The 17,971-nt window shown below is 46.4% G+C and overlaps 2 protein-coding genes across 7 annotated transcripts in view; one reads left to right on the plus strand and one right to left on the minus strand.

The window, feature by feature from the left end:
- The window catches only part of CTNNB1 (catenin beta 1), a 35,278-nt gene extending 23,359 nt beyond the window's left edge, over nt 1–11,919 (plus strand). For 2 of the 4 annotated variants that reach the window (XM_036431970.2, XM_036431972.2), the window contains 10 exons: nt 67–268; nt 1,367–1,511; nt 4,607–4,710; nt 4,795–5,133; nt 5,352–5,510; nt 7,138–7,257; nt 8,179–8,329; nt 8,416–8,537; nt 9,688–9,748; nt 10,634–11,919. In XM_036431970.2, the coding sequence (XP_036287863.1) occupies nt 67–268; nt 1,367–1,511; nt 4,607–4,710; nt 4,795–5,133; nt 5,352–5,510; nt 7,138–7,257; nt 8,179–8,329; nt 8,416–8,537; nt 9,688–9,748; nt 10,634–10,842 (1,612 nt within the window). In that variant the 3' untranslated portion in view covers nt 10,843–11,919. The remainder of the gene's footprint in view (nt 1–66; nt 269–1,366; nt 1,512–4,606; nt 4,711–4,794; nt 5,134–5,351; nt 5,511–7,137; nt 7,258–8,178; nt 8,330–8,415; nt 8,538–9,687; nt 9,749–10,633) is intronic. The other 2 variants (XM_036431969.2, XM_036431971.2) reach the window with 2 other exon arrangements.
- Nucleotides 11,920–12,897: 978 nt separating this feature from the next.
- ULK4 (unc-51 like kinase 4) overlaps nt 12,898–17,971 on the minus strand; it is a 215,037-nt gene continuing 209,963 nt past the window's right edge. For all 3 annotated transcript variants that reach the window (XM_045579448.1, XM_045579447.1, XM_036431957.2), the window contains 2 exons: nt 17,351–17,436; nt 12,898–15,735 (listed from right to left, as the gene is read on the minus strand). In XM_045579448.1, the coding sequence (XP_045435404.1) occupies nt 15,672–15,735; nt 17,351–17,436 (150 nt within the window). In that variant the 3' untranslated portion in view covers nt 12,898–15,671. The remainder of the gene's footprint in view (nt 15,736–17,350; nt 17,437–17,971) is intronic.

The following is a 17,971-nucleotide window of genomic DNA, read 5'->3' on the forward strand; positions in this document are numbered from 1 at the left end:
ATGTTCAAAGCTTCAAGGAGAAGAGTACAATCACACCATTTCTGATGAGGCTTTTTTCCCCCCCAGCTCACCAGTGGATTCTGTATTGTTTTATGCCATTACAACTCTCCACAACCTTTTATTGCATCAAGAAGGAGCTAAAATGGCAGTGCGTTTAGCTGGTGGGCTGCAGAAAATGGTTGCTTTGCTCAACAAAACAAATGTTAAATTCTTGGCTATTACAACAGACTGCCTTCAGATTTTAGCTTATGGCAATCAAGAAAGCAAGGTAAGTGAATTGTTCCAAATGTGGTTGTCATGGAGCATTGGAGACCCCCCCCCCAATGTCATACCCTCTGTGGACTCTTGGGAATTCATTGTATGCCTCACCCTTAGTATATATCCTAGAAAAATTAAACATCTGTTTCTTTAAATATTTGAGTGTGTGTAAAGGACTAAGTCAGGCAATAGGGGTATAGCAGGTAGGCTTCCCTTAGAGCTTTCATTCTTGGGTGGGAGATAGCATGAAATAATAGCCAAGTTACTATTTAATTCACATGTTAGGAGAAAGTAGGGGCTATGGAAAACATAAGTGAACCATACCCTGTTTTGAAGGTTCAGGGAGACCTCTTGGAGGAATAATAGTTCAGCTCTCAAGGATGAGAGAGATTGACTAGGTGAAGGTCATAGACAGGAAATGGCATCTTTGAAAGTCCTACGGAAGGAGGAACATGGCTAATTTTGGAAATTTAAGAAAAGCAAAAAGTGACTAAAAGCTAGAGATCTGTGGTGGGACTACTGAGATAGAGTAAGTCCCACAGGGCCTTGTAGACCATGCTAAAAGAGCAGTGTGAGGCAGTCAAGTCAGTTTCAGCAGAGACATGAAGTGATAAGATTTGTTTTTAGAAAATAGGGGTAGAGTTGGGAGGTGGGAGTATGTAGGGAAGTAAAGGGCAATAATGGATGCTTATGGTATATCATCTCTTTGTAAGGTGGATATGATTAGGAAAAGCAATGAACATTAGGAGTTAAAGTGCCTATTCTGGTGTAAATTTCCAACCAATGAGATTTTCATATCTGGGCATTACTGTTGTTTACCAACAGGGTTTTTTGTTTTGTTTTGTTTTGTTTTTCCTTTTGCTATGATTGTGGGAAGAAGAAAATTGAGTCAGAGTTGCTATGTTCTTGGGAGGACTAGGATACCTGAATTTGAGTGGAATGCTATAGAAGGAGGGGTAAATAGGGCCCCAATATGAGAGTATGGGCTACGTGGTCCAGGAATACATATAAGTCAATGGCAAGCTGGCTGAAATTTTTGTATAGTAAAATACGTTGGTAATATAACATGGCAGATTCCACAACTAACAATATATACATGTCCTTCCAGCTGATCATCCTGGCTAGTGGTGGACCTCAAGCTTTAGTAAATATAATGAGGACCTACACTTACGAGAAACTACTGTGGACCACAAGCAGAGTACTGAAGGTGCTGTCTGTCTGCTCTAGTAATAAACCAGCTATTGTAGAAGCTGGTAAGTATGCATGTCTGTTCTAAGTTCTCATGTGCACAGCATCTGCAGTTCTAATTAGATTACCTTTCTTAGGAAAAGGTAATAGAACTTGACCTTAATGGGCTGCAAGTAGATGGTCCTATTCAGTTTGCAGCCAAGATCACATTCAGACAAAAGGTGTTCCACTGCACACTTGCATTGGTGCTCTTGAAGCCTAGGTTAGACAGAGTTCTTATTAATCATAGAAAATGACAGCGAATACTTGGCTTGATAAAATTTGTTTTTAATTTTGGTTTTGGGCAAACCTGATTTGCTTTGCTAGTAGGCATGTGAATATATAGGAGAAATTATGTTACAGCATGTTCCATTGTATGCAGCAAAGTGGTTTTCTTGATTTGTTAGTGGATACTCATGAGCAGTGTTTTGCACTGGTATTCTGTAGACAGTGAGCAAATGGTCTCACATGAAAAACACTTTCTTTTCCCTTTAAGTAATTTTAATGGAGCAGCTTGTATTGTGGGCACGTTGATGGTAGAGGCAAGGAGTAGGTGGTCTACACTAGGGCCTCTTGCTTTTCTTTATAAAGATAGGTACTCTTCAACTATGTAGCATCCTTTTTCCTTCCCATAACCCAGCTAATTACATGTATCTGGACTCAAACCAAGTGTCAAAGTAAAACTGGAAGAGGAAAGATGTAAAGCCATTTAATAGAAAAAAAATTAGAAGTGAAGTATGGGGTTGGAAACACCCATTTTCTCACGTAAGATTTTACTTGAGAATCTATGGGAGAGAGGTTTTATGATTGTTCAGGATAGCTGCTGGCATTGCAACAATTGGCCTGGAGATGAACAATTGTGGCTGGGTTCATAGAACAAGGATGTAAATTCTACCGGCTATTCCAGAAATACTTGGAGTGCTTGGGAAAAATTCAGACTTTTAGACTTAATTTAACCATAGTCCTTGGGGTATTGAATCTGGAAGTGTATGTGATTGGAAGCCTAGGAATATTCATTTTAAGAAGTTCCCCCAGTTAGTCTGATATTCTAGTTTATTCTGAAAATATTCAGTAGTGCGTGTGTTTCAAGCACTGTAATAAACACACGGTTTCCAATAGTTAACAAAAAATGTCTCAGTATTTATTCGTACTGTCAAGTGAGGTTGATAGAAATATGCAGTGATTACAAATTGGAATATGTGTCATGAGAAACAAAGAGCAAATAGGAACACGGGAATAATTAAATGGGTGGGGATTAAGAGAAAAGATTGCTAAAGAGTCTGTATAATGAAAACTTAGTAACTGGGATGAATTGCTAGGCTACTGAGGTTGATGTGCGAAGCCAGTCATGCTGGGAAGAACTTTCTTAGCCCCAATAAGATGTTTATTCATACTTTATTTCAGCTTTGAAACAATAGGTGTAAAATGTTGAGTCCAGTTTGGAATGCTAGATGGGATTCAGATTTCCAAAGGGTTCCTTAACATTATGCTAAAGAATTTGGCTGTTGTCTTACAGATAAGCTATTGATGGTTGTTGAGCAGTGGCATAGCATCACAATAGGGTGTTTGGAATGTTAATACTACATTGTATGACAGTTTAGATGATCATAGGCAAGCAGACCAGGCCTCTGAGATGTATTATATGCTTCTTACAGGCTTCTAGGAATGTAGTAGTTTGGTATAAAAATAGACAACAAAGGATGAATGTTTGAAACTTATGAAAGAATACATGGAATGTGTCGATGTAGGGGCTAAAAGGGCAACCAGAAGATCATGAGTATCGTGACAATAAATGGAACTATCAGAATGGGTTCTTTAATTTGAGGAACAAAACCATTAAAGGTGGTGACATATTCAGTGACTCAAATGTCAGTAGGTAGCTGGGAATGTGTGGTACTAGAATATGGGGGGATTGGGCTACAGATTGGGGAGTTGCCTTCTTAGTCATGGTGAGGGGGAAAGGCCTCAGTGAGGTGGGAGCTACCTCAGTCTTCTGTATGGGAGGGACTTCAACCCGAGACCTGCTGACAGAATGTATGTGCAAAGTCTGGTGGGCATCTGGAGTTCAGATCCACTTTCAGAGTTTAATAGGAGGAATGAAATCTTGGAGGGAGAGAAGATAGAAGGGAATCTAGTCATTTAACAAATACTGAGTGTCAGCCTTGCTAAGGTCACCAATTAGTAGCTGGAGCTACGAGGAAGGAACAAGATAGGGATGACCTTTGTTTTGTAGGGGAGGTAAACTTAGAGTTGGGATAAATACTATGAAGGAAAAATAGAGTGCTATGAGATATGGCAAGTAGATCTAACCTACTTTGAGGAAATAAAACATAACTGAAAAGTTGAATAAGGAAACAAGAGAAAGTATTTCACCACACTTCAGAAGTGATTTTAGTAGGAGGGAGACGGTGAAGTTATTAAGCCAGCACATGGGGAATTGAGCTTCCATTTAGACACCTGCCAGTGTAAATGTCCTTCATTAGGGTCCTAGGTGACGGAAGGCTGTGACCCTTGGGAGTCAGTGCCTTTATGCAGCTCTGGTGAAAGCATTCTGTGCATTCTTTTGATTATTCTTACCTAGGCATTTACATGGCTCCTTCAGATCTTTGCTCAGATGTCACCTTCATATTGAGGTGACCTGATCACCCTACATAAAATTGTAATCCCTTCCCTCATATTGTTTTTCCCTATAGCACTTAATATCATCACACACACACACATACACTTTTAGTTTATTAATTGTATATTTGTTTATTGTTCGCCTCCAACTAGACCACAAGCTCTATGAGATTAGGGATTTTATAACATTTTGTTCACTGGTAGTTCCAACTAATAGTATTGAACATATATATTGAAATGATTGAATAGCTGAAATGAAATAATAGGAATATTACCTACATGGGAATAATGGAAATAATGAAAACTTATTCCACATAGGGAAGGAACATAGATATTTGACAGAAGTTGAAATGAACTGGCAACTGGACAGTATCCTAGAAAATAAAAGGAAATAAAGGATTTACATGGGAGGGGGAACACCCTCCAAGACCAGAGAAGACACATAGTGCTGATAGAATTGTTAGCTAATGGGCATTGTCTTAGACCTTTTTTCATCTTCTAGGTGGAATGCAAGCTTTAGGACTTCATCTGACAGATCCAAGTCAGCGTCTTGTTCAGAACTGTCTTTGGACTCTTAGGAACCTTTCAGATGCTGCAACTAAACAGGTAAATTCTGAGTAAGCCGGTGCCTTAGTGACAGAGTCCAGATGAGTGTGTCCTGAGCATCTGTTTCTGTTTCTGTTTCCATAGGAAGGGATGGAAGGTCTTCTTGGGACTCTTGTTCAGCTGCTGGGTTCAGACGATATAAATGTGGTCACCTGTGCAGCGGGAATCCTTTCTAATCTCACTTGCAATAATTATAAGAACAAGATGATGGTGTGCCAAGTGGGTGGTATTGAGGCTCTTGTGCGTACCGTCCTTCGTGCTGGTGACAGGGAGGACATCACTGAGCCTGCCATCTGTGCTCTTCGTCATCTGACCAGCCGACACCAGGAAGCAGAGATGGCCCAGAATGCTGTTCGCCTTCACTATGGACTACCAGTTGTGGTGAAACTCCTACACCCACCATCCCATTGGCCTCTGATAAAGGTAAATTGCCAAAGTAGTCACAGAATTAAAAATGAGCCGCCTCTAGCTATTGGATGGCTGCTCAGCATGAGGGATCGATGCCCAGGAAGTGTGGCTGGGATGGGGTTCTGAAGATCTGTGTAATTAGTGAGACCAGGAATTTTAGTGTGGTGGGAACTTTAGGCTATAAATGGTTTTGTTGACTTGTATGCCAGTTCTTTGTTCTTTCTTATCTACAGGCGACTGTTGGATTGATTCGAAATCTTGCTCTTTGTCCAGCAAATCATGCACCTTTGCGTGAGCAGGGCGCCATTCCACGACTAGTCCAGCTGTTGGTGCGTGCACATCAGGATACCCAGCGTCGTACGTCTATGGGTGGAACACAGCAGCAGTTTGTGGTGGGTAAATCTTACTAGTGACAGATAACATAAACCCATCATTTGCTCCCTCCTCCTTTTCTGCCTGAAGAGCTGATTGCTAATGGCTAAAAAACTGACATGCTTTGTGGCTTCTGAGAAGATAAAGTGGCCTCTAGTGATGTTTCCTATGACATCTTCTTTGCATCTTTGCATTGTCAGGCTTACAAAGGGAGAGTGAGGTTATGTACTTCCTACAGAGTTTTATCATTTCATCCATACAAAGGCTTACTTCTTAGGAAACAACAGAGCCACAATTTGAATTTAACTCTGATTTCAGAGCCTCTTCTCCATTACAACATGAGTGTTACCTTACAAATATTTAACACACCATTTACTGTCTCTTCCAAGAGTGGTTTAAACTATTTCCACAGATACAAGATTGCCAACAAATTTTAATAATAACAGCATTTCTGGAATCTTTACTCAGAAAGCGTTTGATACCAAGTTTGCAGTCTTAATACTAACTTCATTACAAGTAAAGACATTCTGGATCCTCTGAATATAAGACTCAGACCTTCAGAGAGTTCTCTTCTTTAATTTAGTTACTTTAGGAAATAAGGATGGAACTTCCCAGAACAGATTTTGGGAACATCTTCTTGCTAGTTGCTTTGTGTATTCACTCATTAGGGGGCTTTCTCCATTCTTTACTTTTGGTACTGGGCTGTGTCTATGAGGTGGCTTATTAAAGTGCAAAGGCACCTTTTATTTTCGATCTCGAATTTAAGAAAAGGATTTGTTCTAAAAATTTGTTGTGCCCGGCTAGTGTGGCTCAGTGTTTGAGACTGGATCCATGAACCAGGAGGTCATGGTAAAAATATATTCTTTTAAAATACAGTTTCTAAGAGCAGAATTATAACCCTTTTAAAAAAAATTTAAATATATATTTTTATTGATTTCAGAGGGGAAGGGAGAGAGAAACATCGATGAGAATCATTAATAAGCTGCACGCCCCCTATTGGGGATTGAGCCCACAATCTGGATATGTGCCCTTGACCCGAATTGAACCAGGGACCCTTCAGTCTGCAGGCCAATGCTCTATCCACTGATCCAAACCAGCTAGGGCATTATAACTTTGAAAATTCAGAAACAAGGAAAGCACATAGTACTTATATTTTGCAGAAGCTAACTTTCCTCTCTCATACAGGCCTTCAGTTGAATAGTCTGGAGGAGGTGAGGAGTGAATTTTCTGCTGGCAGCTCAGTAGAATTTTAGTAGTTGGTGATAAAACCTAGCAAAGTTTTCACCGAATATACATAGGTGTACAAAAATGGAGCATATGAAAGAAAAACATTGACATAGTAGTCTGAGCATTGCTTTCTCATCTTTCAATTTCCTTTTCCCTGGAGTGGTGGGCGTCCTCACTGTAAGAAGTTCCCTTTGGGATTCAGAGGCAAAAGGAAGCCCTGTGTGGAAAGGGCTGCTCCATGAGGCCCCTTTCAGTGACACTCAGCTTAATGGAATCCTCCTTTATTCCTCAACTAACGGCAAATGCTTGAAAACTTTGGGTGTGTGGTGTTACTAGTAATTGCTACTCAGAACGGAAAATCTTAGTTTAAAACTTTGGGAAGGAGAATGCCCTATTTATTAACCATGTTTCTTTTGGTAGGAGGGCGTCCGCATGGAAGAAATAGTTGAAGGTTGCACTGGAGCCCTTCACATCCTAGCTCGGGATGTTCACAACCGAATCGTAATCAGAGGACTGAATACCATTCCACTGTTTGTGCAGGTATGTTGGTTTGAAGTGAGGTGTTCTAGATTTTATGTGTCATAATATTTCAGGATTCTAACAATAAGCAAACTTTCAGGAAATTAGATGAAAATGAAATGTCTGTACCCTTATTTTTGTATCTATCACCATTTATAAAATGATAATACTCTGCCCATGTCCCCATACCAAAGCATGAAAAATAGAATCTCATCGTGGGAGGTCCTTTAGGCTGAATACATTTAATTTTATAAAAATTCCCTTCATTTTGGGGGCAGTAGGAGAAACGTTGGATTTGAAGGCAAGAAGAGGGAGCTGATTTGCTCCACTGTTAGGTACTCAATCGCAGAGGCACGAGAGCTGGTCTTGCTGCCAAAGCCGACCCCCACCTACCTCTGGGTTCCCAAGTTTTAGCTCAATGGAGACTATCTCTGGAGAAAAGGGATTGTAGCCAAAAAATATTCTAGGAAACCAGTGTCCTAGAGCATTACACACTTTGGAAAATAATTTAGAGAATACGGTCAAGTGCTACATAATGATATTTCTGTCATCAGTTGGTGGTAACCTAAGATTATAATGGAATGAAAAATTCCTGTCACCCCATGATAATGTACTGTTATAGCATATGTTACGTGTTTATGGTGATGCTGATGTAAGCAAATCTACATTCACCGTGGTGTTACAGTTCCCCACGGCATTCAGTAGAGGAACGTGCTGTATGGGCATGTGGCCTAGGGGTGCAGTGGGCTGACCGTCCAGGTTAGGTGTGCTCTGATGCTCACATGCATTGCTCAGACTTACTCCTTCGCTAAGCAGGGCACGACTATGCTTTAATACAAGTAGTGCAAACGCCATTCATACTCAGTTGAGAATGTTTGCACTACAATGGTGTGCTTGCTATGCTTTAATTTAATTAGGCTTTTTTGTGTGTTTTCTCCTTAGCTGCTTTATTCTCCCATTGAAAATATCCAAAGAGTTGCTGCAGGGGTCCTCTGTGAACTTGCTCAGGACAAGGAGGCTGCAGAAGCTATTGAAGCCGAGGGAGCCACGGCTCCCCTGACGGAATTGCTGCACTCGAGGAATGAAGGTGTGGGTAAGTAGAAGAGGAACCAGGACCTCCAGCCGGTTCATACAGTGATGCCTCCATTTTCCTAAGAGTCTTTTTTTCTGTCATCCCAGCAACGTATGCAGCTGCTGTGTTGTTCCGAATGTCTGAGGACAAGCCACAGGACTATAAGAAGCGGCTTTCCGTGGAGCTGACCAGTTCTCTTTTCAGAACAGAGCCAATGGCTTGGAATGAGGTAGGCGGTGCGAGTGTGTGTCTTGGGTAGTTGGCCGGAGCAGGCAGCGCAGTTCGTGTTTCCCTCAGAACACTAGGTCTGCGTGCATTGCTGTCGACTGTCCTTCACTTCAATAGTCGTTTATCATGCTATGTGGGCAACGACTGAAGGAGAACTACAGCTTTCAAAAGTTGGCTCAGAATGAACTAACTGCTTATTGAACCTTAGGATTCACAGGGAGGGAGATTAAAATTAAAGAGGCAATCAAACAGTGAGTTAGGGGTCATTTTATCACTACTTTTCTAGTAGAATTACTATGAATTTTAGTGTATTCCTCAGCACAGTTATTCATTGAAGTTAAAACTGTAATTTTCATAGTAATGTACATAGTAATATACAGTTGAATGGAAGGAGATCCTATATATTATTTGTTTTAAAAAAAGCCAAATGGTGAGTAATGTGTTATTGGGCTTTTAACAGGCAATCTTGACATGTTCCATCTTGAGCTCTGAACTTCCCCACCCATCTCCTTCCTTCACAAACCTGTTCTGTCATAATTTTCTCCATCTCGGTTACTGGCAGCTTCAGCACAGGCTACAAGTCGGCCTCCATAGAACATGTCCTGTTTGGGGGGGGGGGGGGGGGGGTCACTTGGCCTGTTTGCTGTTGTATCTCTAGCACCTAGAACAGGGCCTGCACATAGTAAGCACTGACATATATTTACTAAAAGGATAAATTTGTGAGTTTTTAAAAGACTGTGTGCAGCTGAGACCGGCTTGGCTCAATGGAGAGAGCGTTGGCTTGGGGACTAAGGGGACCTGAGTTCGATTCCGGTCAAGGGCATGTACCTTGGTTGTGGGCATATCCCCAGTGCGGGGTGTGCAAGAGGCAACCAATCGATGACTCTCTCTCATCGATGTTTCTGGCTCTCTATCTCTCTCCCTTCCTCTCTGTACAAAATCAATAAAATATTTTTTAAATAAAATAAAAGACTGTGTGCAATGGGAAAACATGTTTCTAGTATTGTGGTTAATCTTTGAGGAGTGGAGTCTGATGTATCTATTGTATACTTCTACATTTTGAAGTATTTCTATCAATATAATGTTTAAGAGTGTACTTTGTAAGTTGAGACTCTTCATTTTGTTTCCCTGTTTTGTGCCTGTTTATCTAGACTGCTGATCTTGGACTTGATATTGGTGCCCAGGGAGAGCCCCTTGGATATCGCCAGGATGGTATGTGTCTCATGTTTCTCGATTAACTCTAGATCAAGCTTTATCAAAAGAGCTAGTTTGCTTACCTGGGAAGCCAGTGTTGGCAGGAAAGCAAGCAATTAAAGTCAGTTCTTCAACAGTATCACACCACAAACACTTGTCACTCCTGCCAGATTTCTGGCTATTCTTTTTTTCGTGTGTGTGTGTATGTCATCAGAGAAGCTATAATACCTGGGTCTACAACCCACCCAGGAAATGAGAGTATGGGAAACTTGTGTCCCCAAGCTCAGGTCTGGGCTGGGTATGTTGTATTGTCGGGTTTTTCTGAAAAGCTAATTCCACTCTTGGGAATGGAGATGGAACATGGGGTAGACCACCAATAACTGTAATTATTCACCTTAAATTTGTAATCTTAAAACTTGTTTTTCCTAATTCTTAAACCACTAAAGCCCATAGCTTTTTTCCTTGACAGACATACAAATGTCAACCTTTAAGATGAAATATATAGAAGTTCAATTGGGAATGATGTCTTGCATTTTCTCAGTACCTTTGTGGGCATCACCTGGACTTCTCATCAGCTAGATTACATCTGCCAGACTTCCTTGTTGTTGCCTCACCTTCTGCCCATGGCTTCCTGATGCCTGGGTGGTCGTGTACAGTGGAAGCTGCTCTCCTCCTGAGGAACTTGTGTAGGGAAATACAAAACATTCAGGGTGAACTGAAGGCGTGACTGGAACTGAGTGGGTGGCCTGGCCGTGGGTAATTACGGGGCTGAAGAAAGCTAGAAAGCAGTGCTTTCTGACAAGTACGTAGTCCTTCCACGTCCCTAACCCTAACCTCAGTGGTAACTTTTGTCTTTCTCCTCTCACTCCCTTGCCCATTTTGTTGCCACCCTGACTTTCCTAGACCCCAGCTATCGTTCTTTTCACTCTGGTGGATATGGCCAGGATGCCTTGGGAATGGACCCCATGATGGAGCATGAGATGGGTGGCCACCACCCTGGTGCTGACTATCCAGTTGATGGGCTGCCAGATCTGGGGCACGCCCAGGACCTCATGGATGGGCTGCCTCCAGGTGACAGCAATCAGCTGGCCTGGTTTGATACTGACCTGTAAATCATCCTTTAGGTAAGAAGTTAAAAAGCCAGTTTGGGTGAAAAACTTTTACTCTGCCTACAGAACTTCAGAAAGACTTGGTTGGTAGGGTGGGAGTGGTTTAGACCTATTTGTAAATCTGCCACAAAAAACAAAACAGATACATACATACTTTGAAAGGAGATGTCTTAGAACATTTGAATGTTCTCAGATTTCTGGTTATGTGGTCATGTGTGGAAGTCATTAACTTTAATGTTTTTTGCCACAGCTTTTGCAACTTAGTGCTCAAATGAGTAACATTTGCTGTTTTAAACATTAATAGCAGCCTTTCTCTCTATACAGCGGTATTGTCTGAACTTGCATTGTGATTGGCCTGTAGAGTTGCTGAGAGGGCTCGAGGGGTGGGCTGGTATCTCAGAAAGTGCCTGACACACTAACCAAGCTGAGTTTCCTATGGGAACACGTGAAGTAAACTTTTTGTTCTGGTCCTTTTTGGTCGAGGAGTAACAATACAAATGGCTTTTGGGAGTGACTCAAGAAGTGAAGAATGCACAAGAATGGATCACAGGATGGAATTTATCAAACTCTAGCCTTGCTTGTTAAATTTTTTTTTTTAATTATCTTGTAATGGTACTGATTTGCTTGCTTTGAAGTAGCTCTTTAATTTTTTTTGCAGTAACTGTTAGTTTTTTAAGTCTTGTAGTCTTAAGTTATAGTGAATACTGCTACAGCAATTTCTAATTTTTAAGAATTGAGTAATGGTGTAGAACACTAATTCATAATCACTCTAATTGTAATCTGAATAAAGTGTAACATTGTGTAGCCTTTTTGTATAAAATAGACAAATAGAAATGGTCCAATTAGTTTCCTTTTTAATATGCTTAAAATAAGCAGGTGGATCTATTTCATGTTTTTGATCGAAAACTTTATTTGGGATATGTATGGGTAGGTAAATCAGTAAGGTGTTATTTGGAACCTTGTTTTGGACAGTTTACCAGTTGCCTTTTATCCCAAAGTTGTTGTAACCTGCTGTGATTCAATGCTTCAAGAGAAAATGCAGTTATAAAAATTGTTCAGAATTAAACTTTTAATTCATTCGATTGTGTCACCTTTTTCCTTGTTAGCAAACGATGTTATGAGGGTAACAGTATATTCCCGTACATAGTGAACTAAGTGGTCAAAGGCAGGACCTTCTTTACCTTAGATGAGAATGCCGGCCCAGTTTCTCCAGCAGTGGCACCACCAGGGCTTCAGCCATGAACACGATGCCACCTTCTCCAACTGAAGGACTGGGCTTAGACCCTACGGCCAGGACTTCAGCTGGCTTCTGTTGGGCCATGTGTGTAAGCTTGCCCAAGTGACCAGAAGGCATCTAGCTGGTCTTTGGGCTGCATAGAGCAAAACTGAAAGCCAATAGGAATTCCCCACCCCCCACTTGCTATCTTAAGGTAAGAATGAAAAATTAGCTACCTGGGCTTTATTTTATTTTTTTTACCTGGGCTTTATTTTATTTTTTTTACCTGGGCTTTAGATCCCAAGCACCTTCACCTAAGTGTGACTCATTTGGAGAGGGGAATTCCTTCTACTCCACTTTGAACTGATAATTAAGTTGGTTTAAGTGTAGATGTTTATCTGAACATAGACCCAGAATGGGCCTTTCCGGCTACCTGCCAGGTGAGCCTGTCATCCTGGCGGTAGGTCTCACAGCTTTCCTCCCTGAGGGCAGAGTCAGAAGACCTGTTAAGACTTGTGATTTGGTCTTTTAAAAAGAGTGGTATGTGCTTAGGAGGGTGGTTTCTGACTTTCTGTGGGTGGCCATTTGGATAAAATTGAAGTTAACGCAGAAAAAAATCCATGACAGTCAACAAACTATTAATTTTAAATAAAACTCTCAGTATTTTTCTTTTGCCTCAAGGTTGAGAGTGGCCATCCTGCAGTTAAAAACAACAGCTTGACTATATTTCATAACATTAAACAAAAGGAAGTCATACATGCATACTGAAGGGGGCTACACTGATCCAAAAAAGGGCAGTCTATTAAGGACTCATCCATGGGTGGCAAACTGAAAAGCAAGGCGTTCTTAGATTACTACACAGCCAGGAGAGCCGTTACCTGGGGGTGGAGCTCACAGGACACTTGGTCCCACTGCATTGAGGGAAGAGGGCGCTTCCTGTTGGAATAGAGGCTTCAGACATGAGACTTTGATCTGGTTATTTGAGTCCTTGACAGTGAAAGATCTTAAGGTAAACAAGCTTCTTAATTGTTTTGATTACTGTAATAAAAACAAGTCTGAATCGTGTTGTTTGGTTTAATTAGTAAAGAGCTGAGTGGATGGGCTATGGTGGTTTTGTTCTAGCAGGTGAGAATCTCGCTGCTTTTCCTTCCTTGAGAGGATTAACCCCCCCAAGGCAGTTACAAAATGGAGGGGTGAGGTGAGGCAGAAAAGGTGGAGTCTCCTTTTCTCCTCACTCCTGTGTGGTACCCACTCCCTGACCGCCTCCAGCAAGAGGCCAGAGGTGGGCTGTCAGCCAGCCTCCCCTCAGTATTCCGCTCCCTTGTTCTTGTTCCCACACTTCCCTCAGCCCCACCGAGCCGGAGCCTCCAAACCTTTGTCCGTTCTGGTTCCCATCCCACTCCAGACAACCCCCATGGCCAAGCCCCTTTCTTCGGGATTTTGTAGCTTCCTCCCCCTTTCCCAAGGCTCCTACCTCAGTCACTGCCTCGATCCGTATGCAGAGATCTATTTCTGCATCCTGTTTCTGTTGCTAGGGGAGGGAGGAACACTGGCATCTTGCCTCAAGTGCAGGCAGGGGAGACCACCTCCCCTTGGACAAGAGCCTGAGCCACTAGCGCCCCCACTTTCTGAGCTTCCCTACATTCACAGAGCTGACCTGGAACCCCATCAGGTAACAGAAAACCTCATGGTAATAAGGAATGCGAACCACCATGCAGTCGATTCTGTGGCTGCACCCAGCAGACCTACCTCCTCAGCTGCCCATGTGACTCTCACTTCTCTGACCACCTGGAGCCAGTCACCCGACGGTCCTCACAGGCCGGCACAGTCCTCCATCTACTCCCAGCGAGGTCTCAGGCACGGTCTCGCTGCCTGGGGTGTAGTCGAGGGGAAGGCGGAGGGAAGTCCTGTGCAGCCACTCCCCAGCCCGTGCTCCGGCTGCCGACTTCAGGGACACATTTGTCCCCGTGGTGTGTCCGTTGGTGAAGCTTGGAGGTAGTGGGAAGGGGGGGGGGGGGCAGCAGGTACCTGGGTCTGGACCCCTTACACTCAGAATCCTGTGAGCTCCCATGGGGCTGGGGGCCAGCTCCTTTCTCAGCACTGGAGCAGCCTGGGAAGCCTCCCCCCCGGAGAAGCAGGGAAGGGTCTCTGCGGCCGCTAGCCTGCTCGCGCCCTACCTCGGTTTCATTAAACTAAGGCTGCTGCTTCCGTTTGACACTGAGAGAATGACAAAAGGACCCCCCAGGTCCAGAAGGACATAGCCTCACACGGTACAGGCTTAGCGCGGGCTGGCTTTAGTGCCAGCACCCTGGGCTGAGCACCGTTGGCAGGGCAGTAGCCCTGCTGGGACCTCCATCTTGCCTCCTGCAGATACGCCTTTTCTCAACATGCAGTGCTATGGGCTCAGGGCCAGCAGTGGTCAGCTCAGCAAGGTGTGGGAATGGTAAGTCCTCCCTGTTTAACTCTCAACAGCAGACGCCTCCCTGCTTGATGGAGAGGGGGAAGTAGCTTTTCCAGTCTTTGAAATACCTTCTCTGAGCTCTTGAGACCCAGAACTCCAGTGGTCTCCCGGGAACTGAATCACGGGAGAGAACAGGTGGTCTGGGAAAACGAGATCTGTGCCCCGGAGGCAAAGCAGCTGGAGCCAAAAGCCAGGACTCTGGCTGCTCCGGGAGCCAACTCCTACTCCAGCCAGGAACACAGCCAGGCCACTGGGGTGCCGCCGCCTCACTGGGCAGTAAGTAGGCTATGAGCGATGAAATGAAACTGCCTGCTGCTCGGGGGACAGCCTCTTGCACCCCAGCTGTTTACAGCTCAAGCTCTGCGCACCCACAGGAGAGACAGGGCTAGGGAGTCAGAGTGCTGAGATCAGCGCCGAGCAAGTAGATGGCCTGAGAGGAAGTGGAGAAGCTGCTTTGCAGGTTGTGGAGGGGACTGACAGACATGCCTTGGAGAGTTAGCACAAAGCTACTGCTTGCCTTATAGCCCAGTGAACTTGGCAAACTACCCTGGTCACTGTGGCAAAGGGGCTACACTCTGCAGGGGACAGCCCACCTAGGCAGAAGCGCAGCCCCCAGCTGGAGGGGCAGCAGCTGTTGGCCTGGTCTAACCTTTCCTTGTGCAGATCGGACACCGAGGCCCCAGAGACCTGGGGCTGCATCAACTTGCTCCCCTGGTCTGACCTGTCCAGGACCCACCCCATCTTCCAGGCCAGATTCCTCAGTCTAACAGCCCAGCACCTGCAGTGTCCACCAGGTGTGCATGGGCCCGGCCCCCAGGAGGTTCTGGTGTGTGTGAGGGGACATAGGGAGAAGCTGAAGAGGTTCAAGGGTTTGGGAGTGGCTGGTAGAAGTTGGGGGAACAGTTCTACTTTGATGCCATCAACCCACCGAGGTGGGCAGACCTCACAGGAAGCCAGTGTTCCTGGAGCACTGGCATTTCTGCAGGGTGTGCCCCCCAGGACGAGGGCTGTACTCGGAGGCGGTGTCCAGGGCCCAGAGTGAGGGAGAGCACCTCAGCCACAGGCTCTGGGTCAGCTGGCTTTATTGGAAGTGGGGACGGCTGGGGTGTGCCAGATCTGGTCTTGCCTGTGCAGCTGAGGTTGGTGCCCTCTCGCCTAGCGTCCAACAGTTTGAAGGATTTCCAGGGCCAAGGCGGCCACCGCGCTGTCGGCAGACGAACTGTGAGGGAAACAAAGGCTGCGGTGCCCCTCCTTCCAAGGGGCTGGTGTCTGACGAACCAGCTGCTTCCTAGGGCGCCCCCTCCTCCCCCCCGCAGTCTCTTGGAGACACAGAGACCAAGTTACCAGGCTGAGGTGCGAACCTGTCAGCCCACAACCCCAGTGGGGCTCAGAACGGGCCCCACCAGCACCCCTAATCGAGACCTGAGCTCCTGGCCCACCAGCTCTCGGCACATGAACCCCCTTGGGCCAGGTGCAGGTGCTGAGCTGTAAGGCAAGTCCGAAGGCAGCCAGACCCTGCTCAGCCGGCCCACAGCTGACTTGTACCCAACACCAAGGAGCCCGCCCAGCCCAGCCCAAAGACTGCCTCTCCTCCGTGTTGCCGCTGCCTGGCCCATCAGCCACGAATCCTGGGTTTCTTATTCTCTCAGGTGTGGGTGTGCCATTCAGAGCTTGAAATGGAGACTGTCACCAGAGCAAACACACACATTTAAGCCTGTGCCCTAACAACTATTAGTAAAGAAAAGAATGACACACAGCAGTGTTCACCTTGAACATGAGATTAGCTCGTGGCACCTTCCTCCTACACAGAAAGAGCCGATGTCAAACAATCGGGAGGGGGCTGCATAAGGGGAGGGGGGCCTCCATGGGACAGGGCAGGAGACGGGCTGCGCAGCCAAGGTCCCGAGGGACTGCCCTGCCCACGGGAGCCGCCGGGAAGGCCAGTGAGTGGCAAAGGGCACGTCCACCTGTGGCAGAGCCAACAGAGCCGAGAACACCGCCCTTCACTCACTCTTGGTCAACATTACAAAGCCCTTTCTCCCGCCATCTGAGCAGCTTCACAGCTGCAACCGCCCACCTGCCTGGAGTGCTGGGTGCGGGTGGGGGTGCGGGAGAAGCCACCGGCTCCAGGGAGCCCTGTCCTCATTTTGGGATTTGGTCCAGATTGAGGTGCATCCTGAGGCCGCACTGGCCTGCGCCTGAAGGCTGGCTGAGGCCCGCTAGGAGAGTCCACAGGCAGGTGGGGAAGGCTCTCGGGAGCCGGCCACTCCACTCCGCTGCCCAACTCAACTGCGAGAGGCCACGTAGGCTCCTCACAGACCAGTCCGCGTGGCGCAGCCCGAGGCCCTGTCTGCCCTCACACCAGGCTGACATGGTGAGGCAGGGCCTCCCACCAGCGGGCCTGTCCTTCCCCTCACCCACAGGAACCATGGCGGGTGGGTAGCCCAGGAGGTGGTGCCCCCTCCCCCACCCAATCCAGGATTAAGTACAAAAAGGATGACGGGGGCCCAGCCTCCACCACAGACTCGCTCAGCAATCAGGTATTTCTTCAAGTTACCGCCCACCCCAAAGCACCAGAACCACTCCATCCAATCCAACCCTGTGTCCTGGCCACCGCCAGAAAGCGTGCGGTGGAGGCAGGTGTCCACTTACAAGTGGACCGACAGCAGGGGGGCTCAGGACTGGCCACACACTGGGAGGGATCTCAATGGCAATGACCGGCACTGAGATCCTTCTGGAAGATGGGGGTTCCTGGCGTGCAGAGGGGATGGGGGGACAGAGGAGAGAGAAGAATGAGCCCATTGGATTGCACTGGCCCTCCTGGGCCTACTCACCCGCCAGCCGGGGCCAGCCGCTGCAGCGCCCGCAGGAGGCTGCCCGCGCCCTTCAGGCTCTCCAGGTGCTTCTCGTTGGAGGTGACCTGCGAGGCGGAGGAGACAGTGGTCGGTGGGCCCATCCCTGACTCAGCCCGCTGGCTGGGCACCCTGAGTGTCAGGCTGCCTGTGGCCTTGGAGAGCAAGCCTCAGCCCCACCCCACAGGACGCTGCTGACGATGGGGACAGAGGCAGATGGTGGTGACCCTTGTGGGGAGCACGAGGGAGTCACAGCAGGGGCTCTGCAGTCTCCTACGCATCTGTCGCTCTTTCCCACAGCCTGGCCTTAAGGCGAGGTAACGGGGGCTCAGGGAGGCGCAGGGGTCACTGCGGCAGGACCCAGGGAGCCGGAGCCTATCCCCGGCAGGAGGCTGGCACCAGGCTGGCCTCAGGTGACCCCCTGCGCAAGTGTTCCTTCCACTGGACCTAGCAGCCCAGGCTCACTGCCCAGTTCTGAGAAGAGGCTGAGATTTCTTAGCCACAGTGACAGGAAGGTCACAGGGTCACTACACTTCCAGGTGGACGCTGCACCTTCGCCACCCTGCTCCCCACATGTGCCTCGCCCAGCTGCCAGCCCAGCTG

Source organism: Pipistrellus kuhlii, unplaced genomic scaffold (assembly GCF_014108245.1).
Source record: "Pipistrellus kuhlii isolate mPipKuh1 unplaced genomic scaffold, mPipKuh1.p scaffold_m20_p_11, whole genome shotgun sequence".
Taxonomy (NCBI): domain Eukaryota; kingdom Metazoa; phylum Chordata; class Mammalia; order Chiroptera; family Vespertilionidae; genus Pipistrellus; species Pipistrellus kuhlii.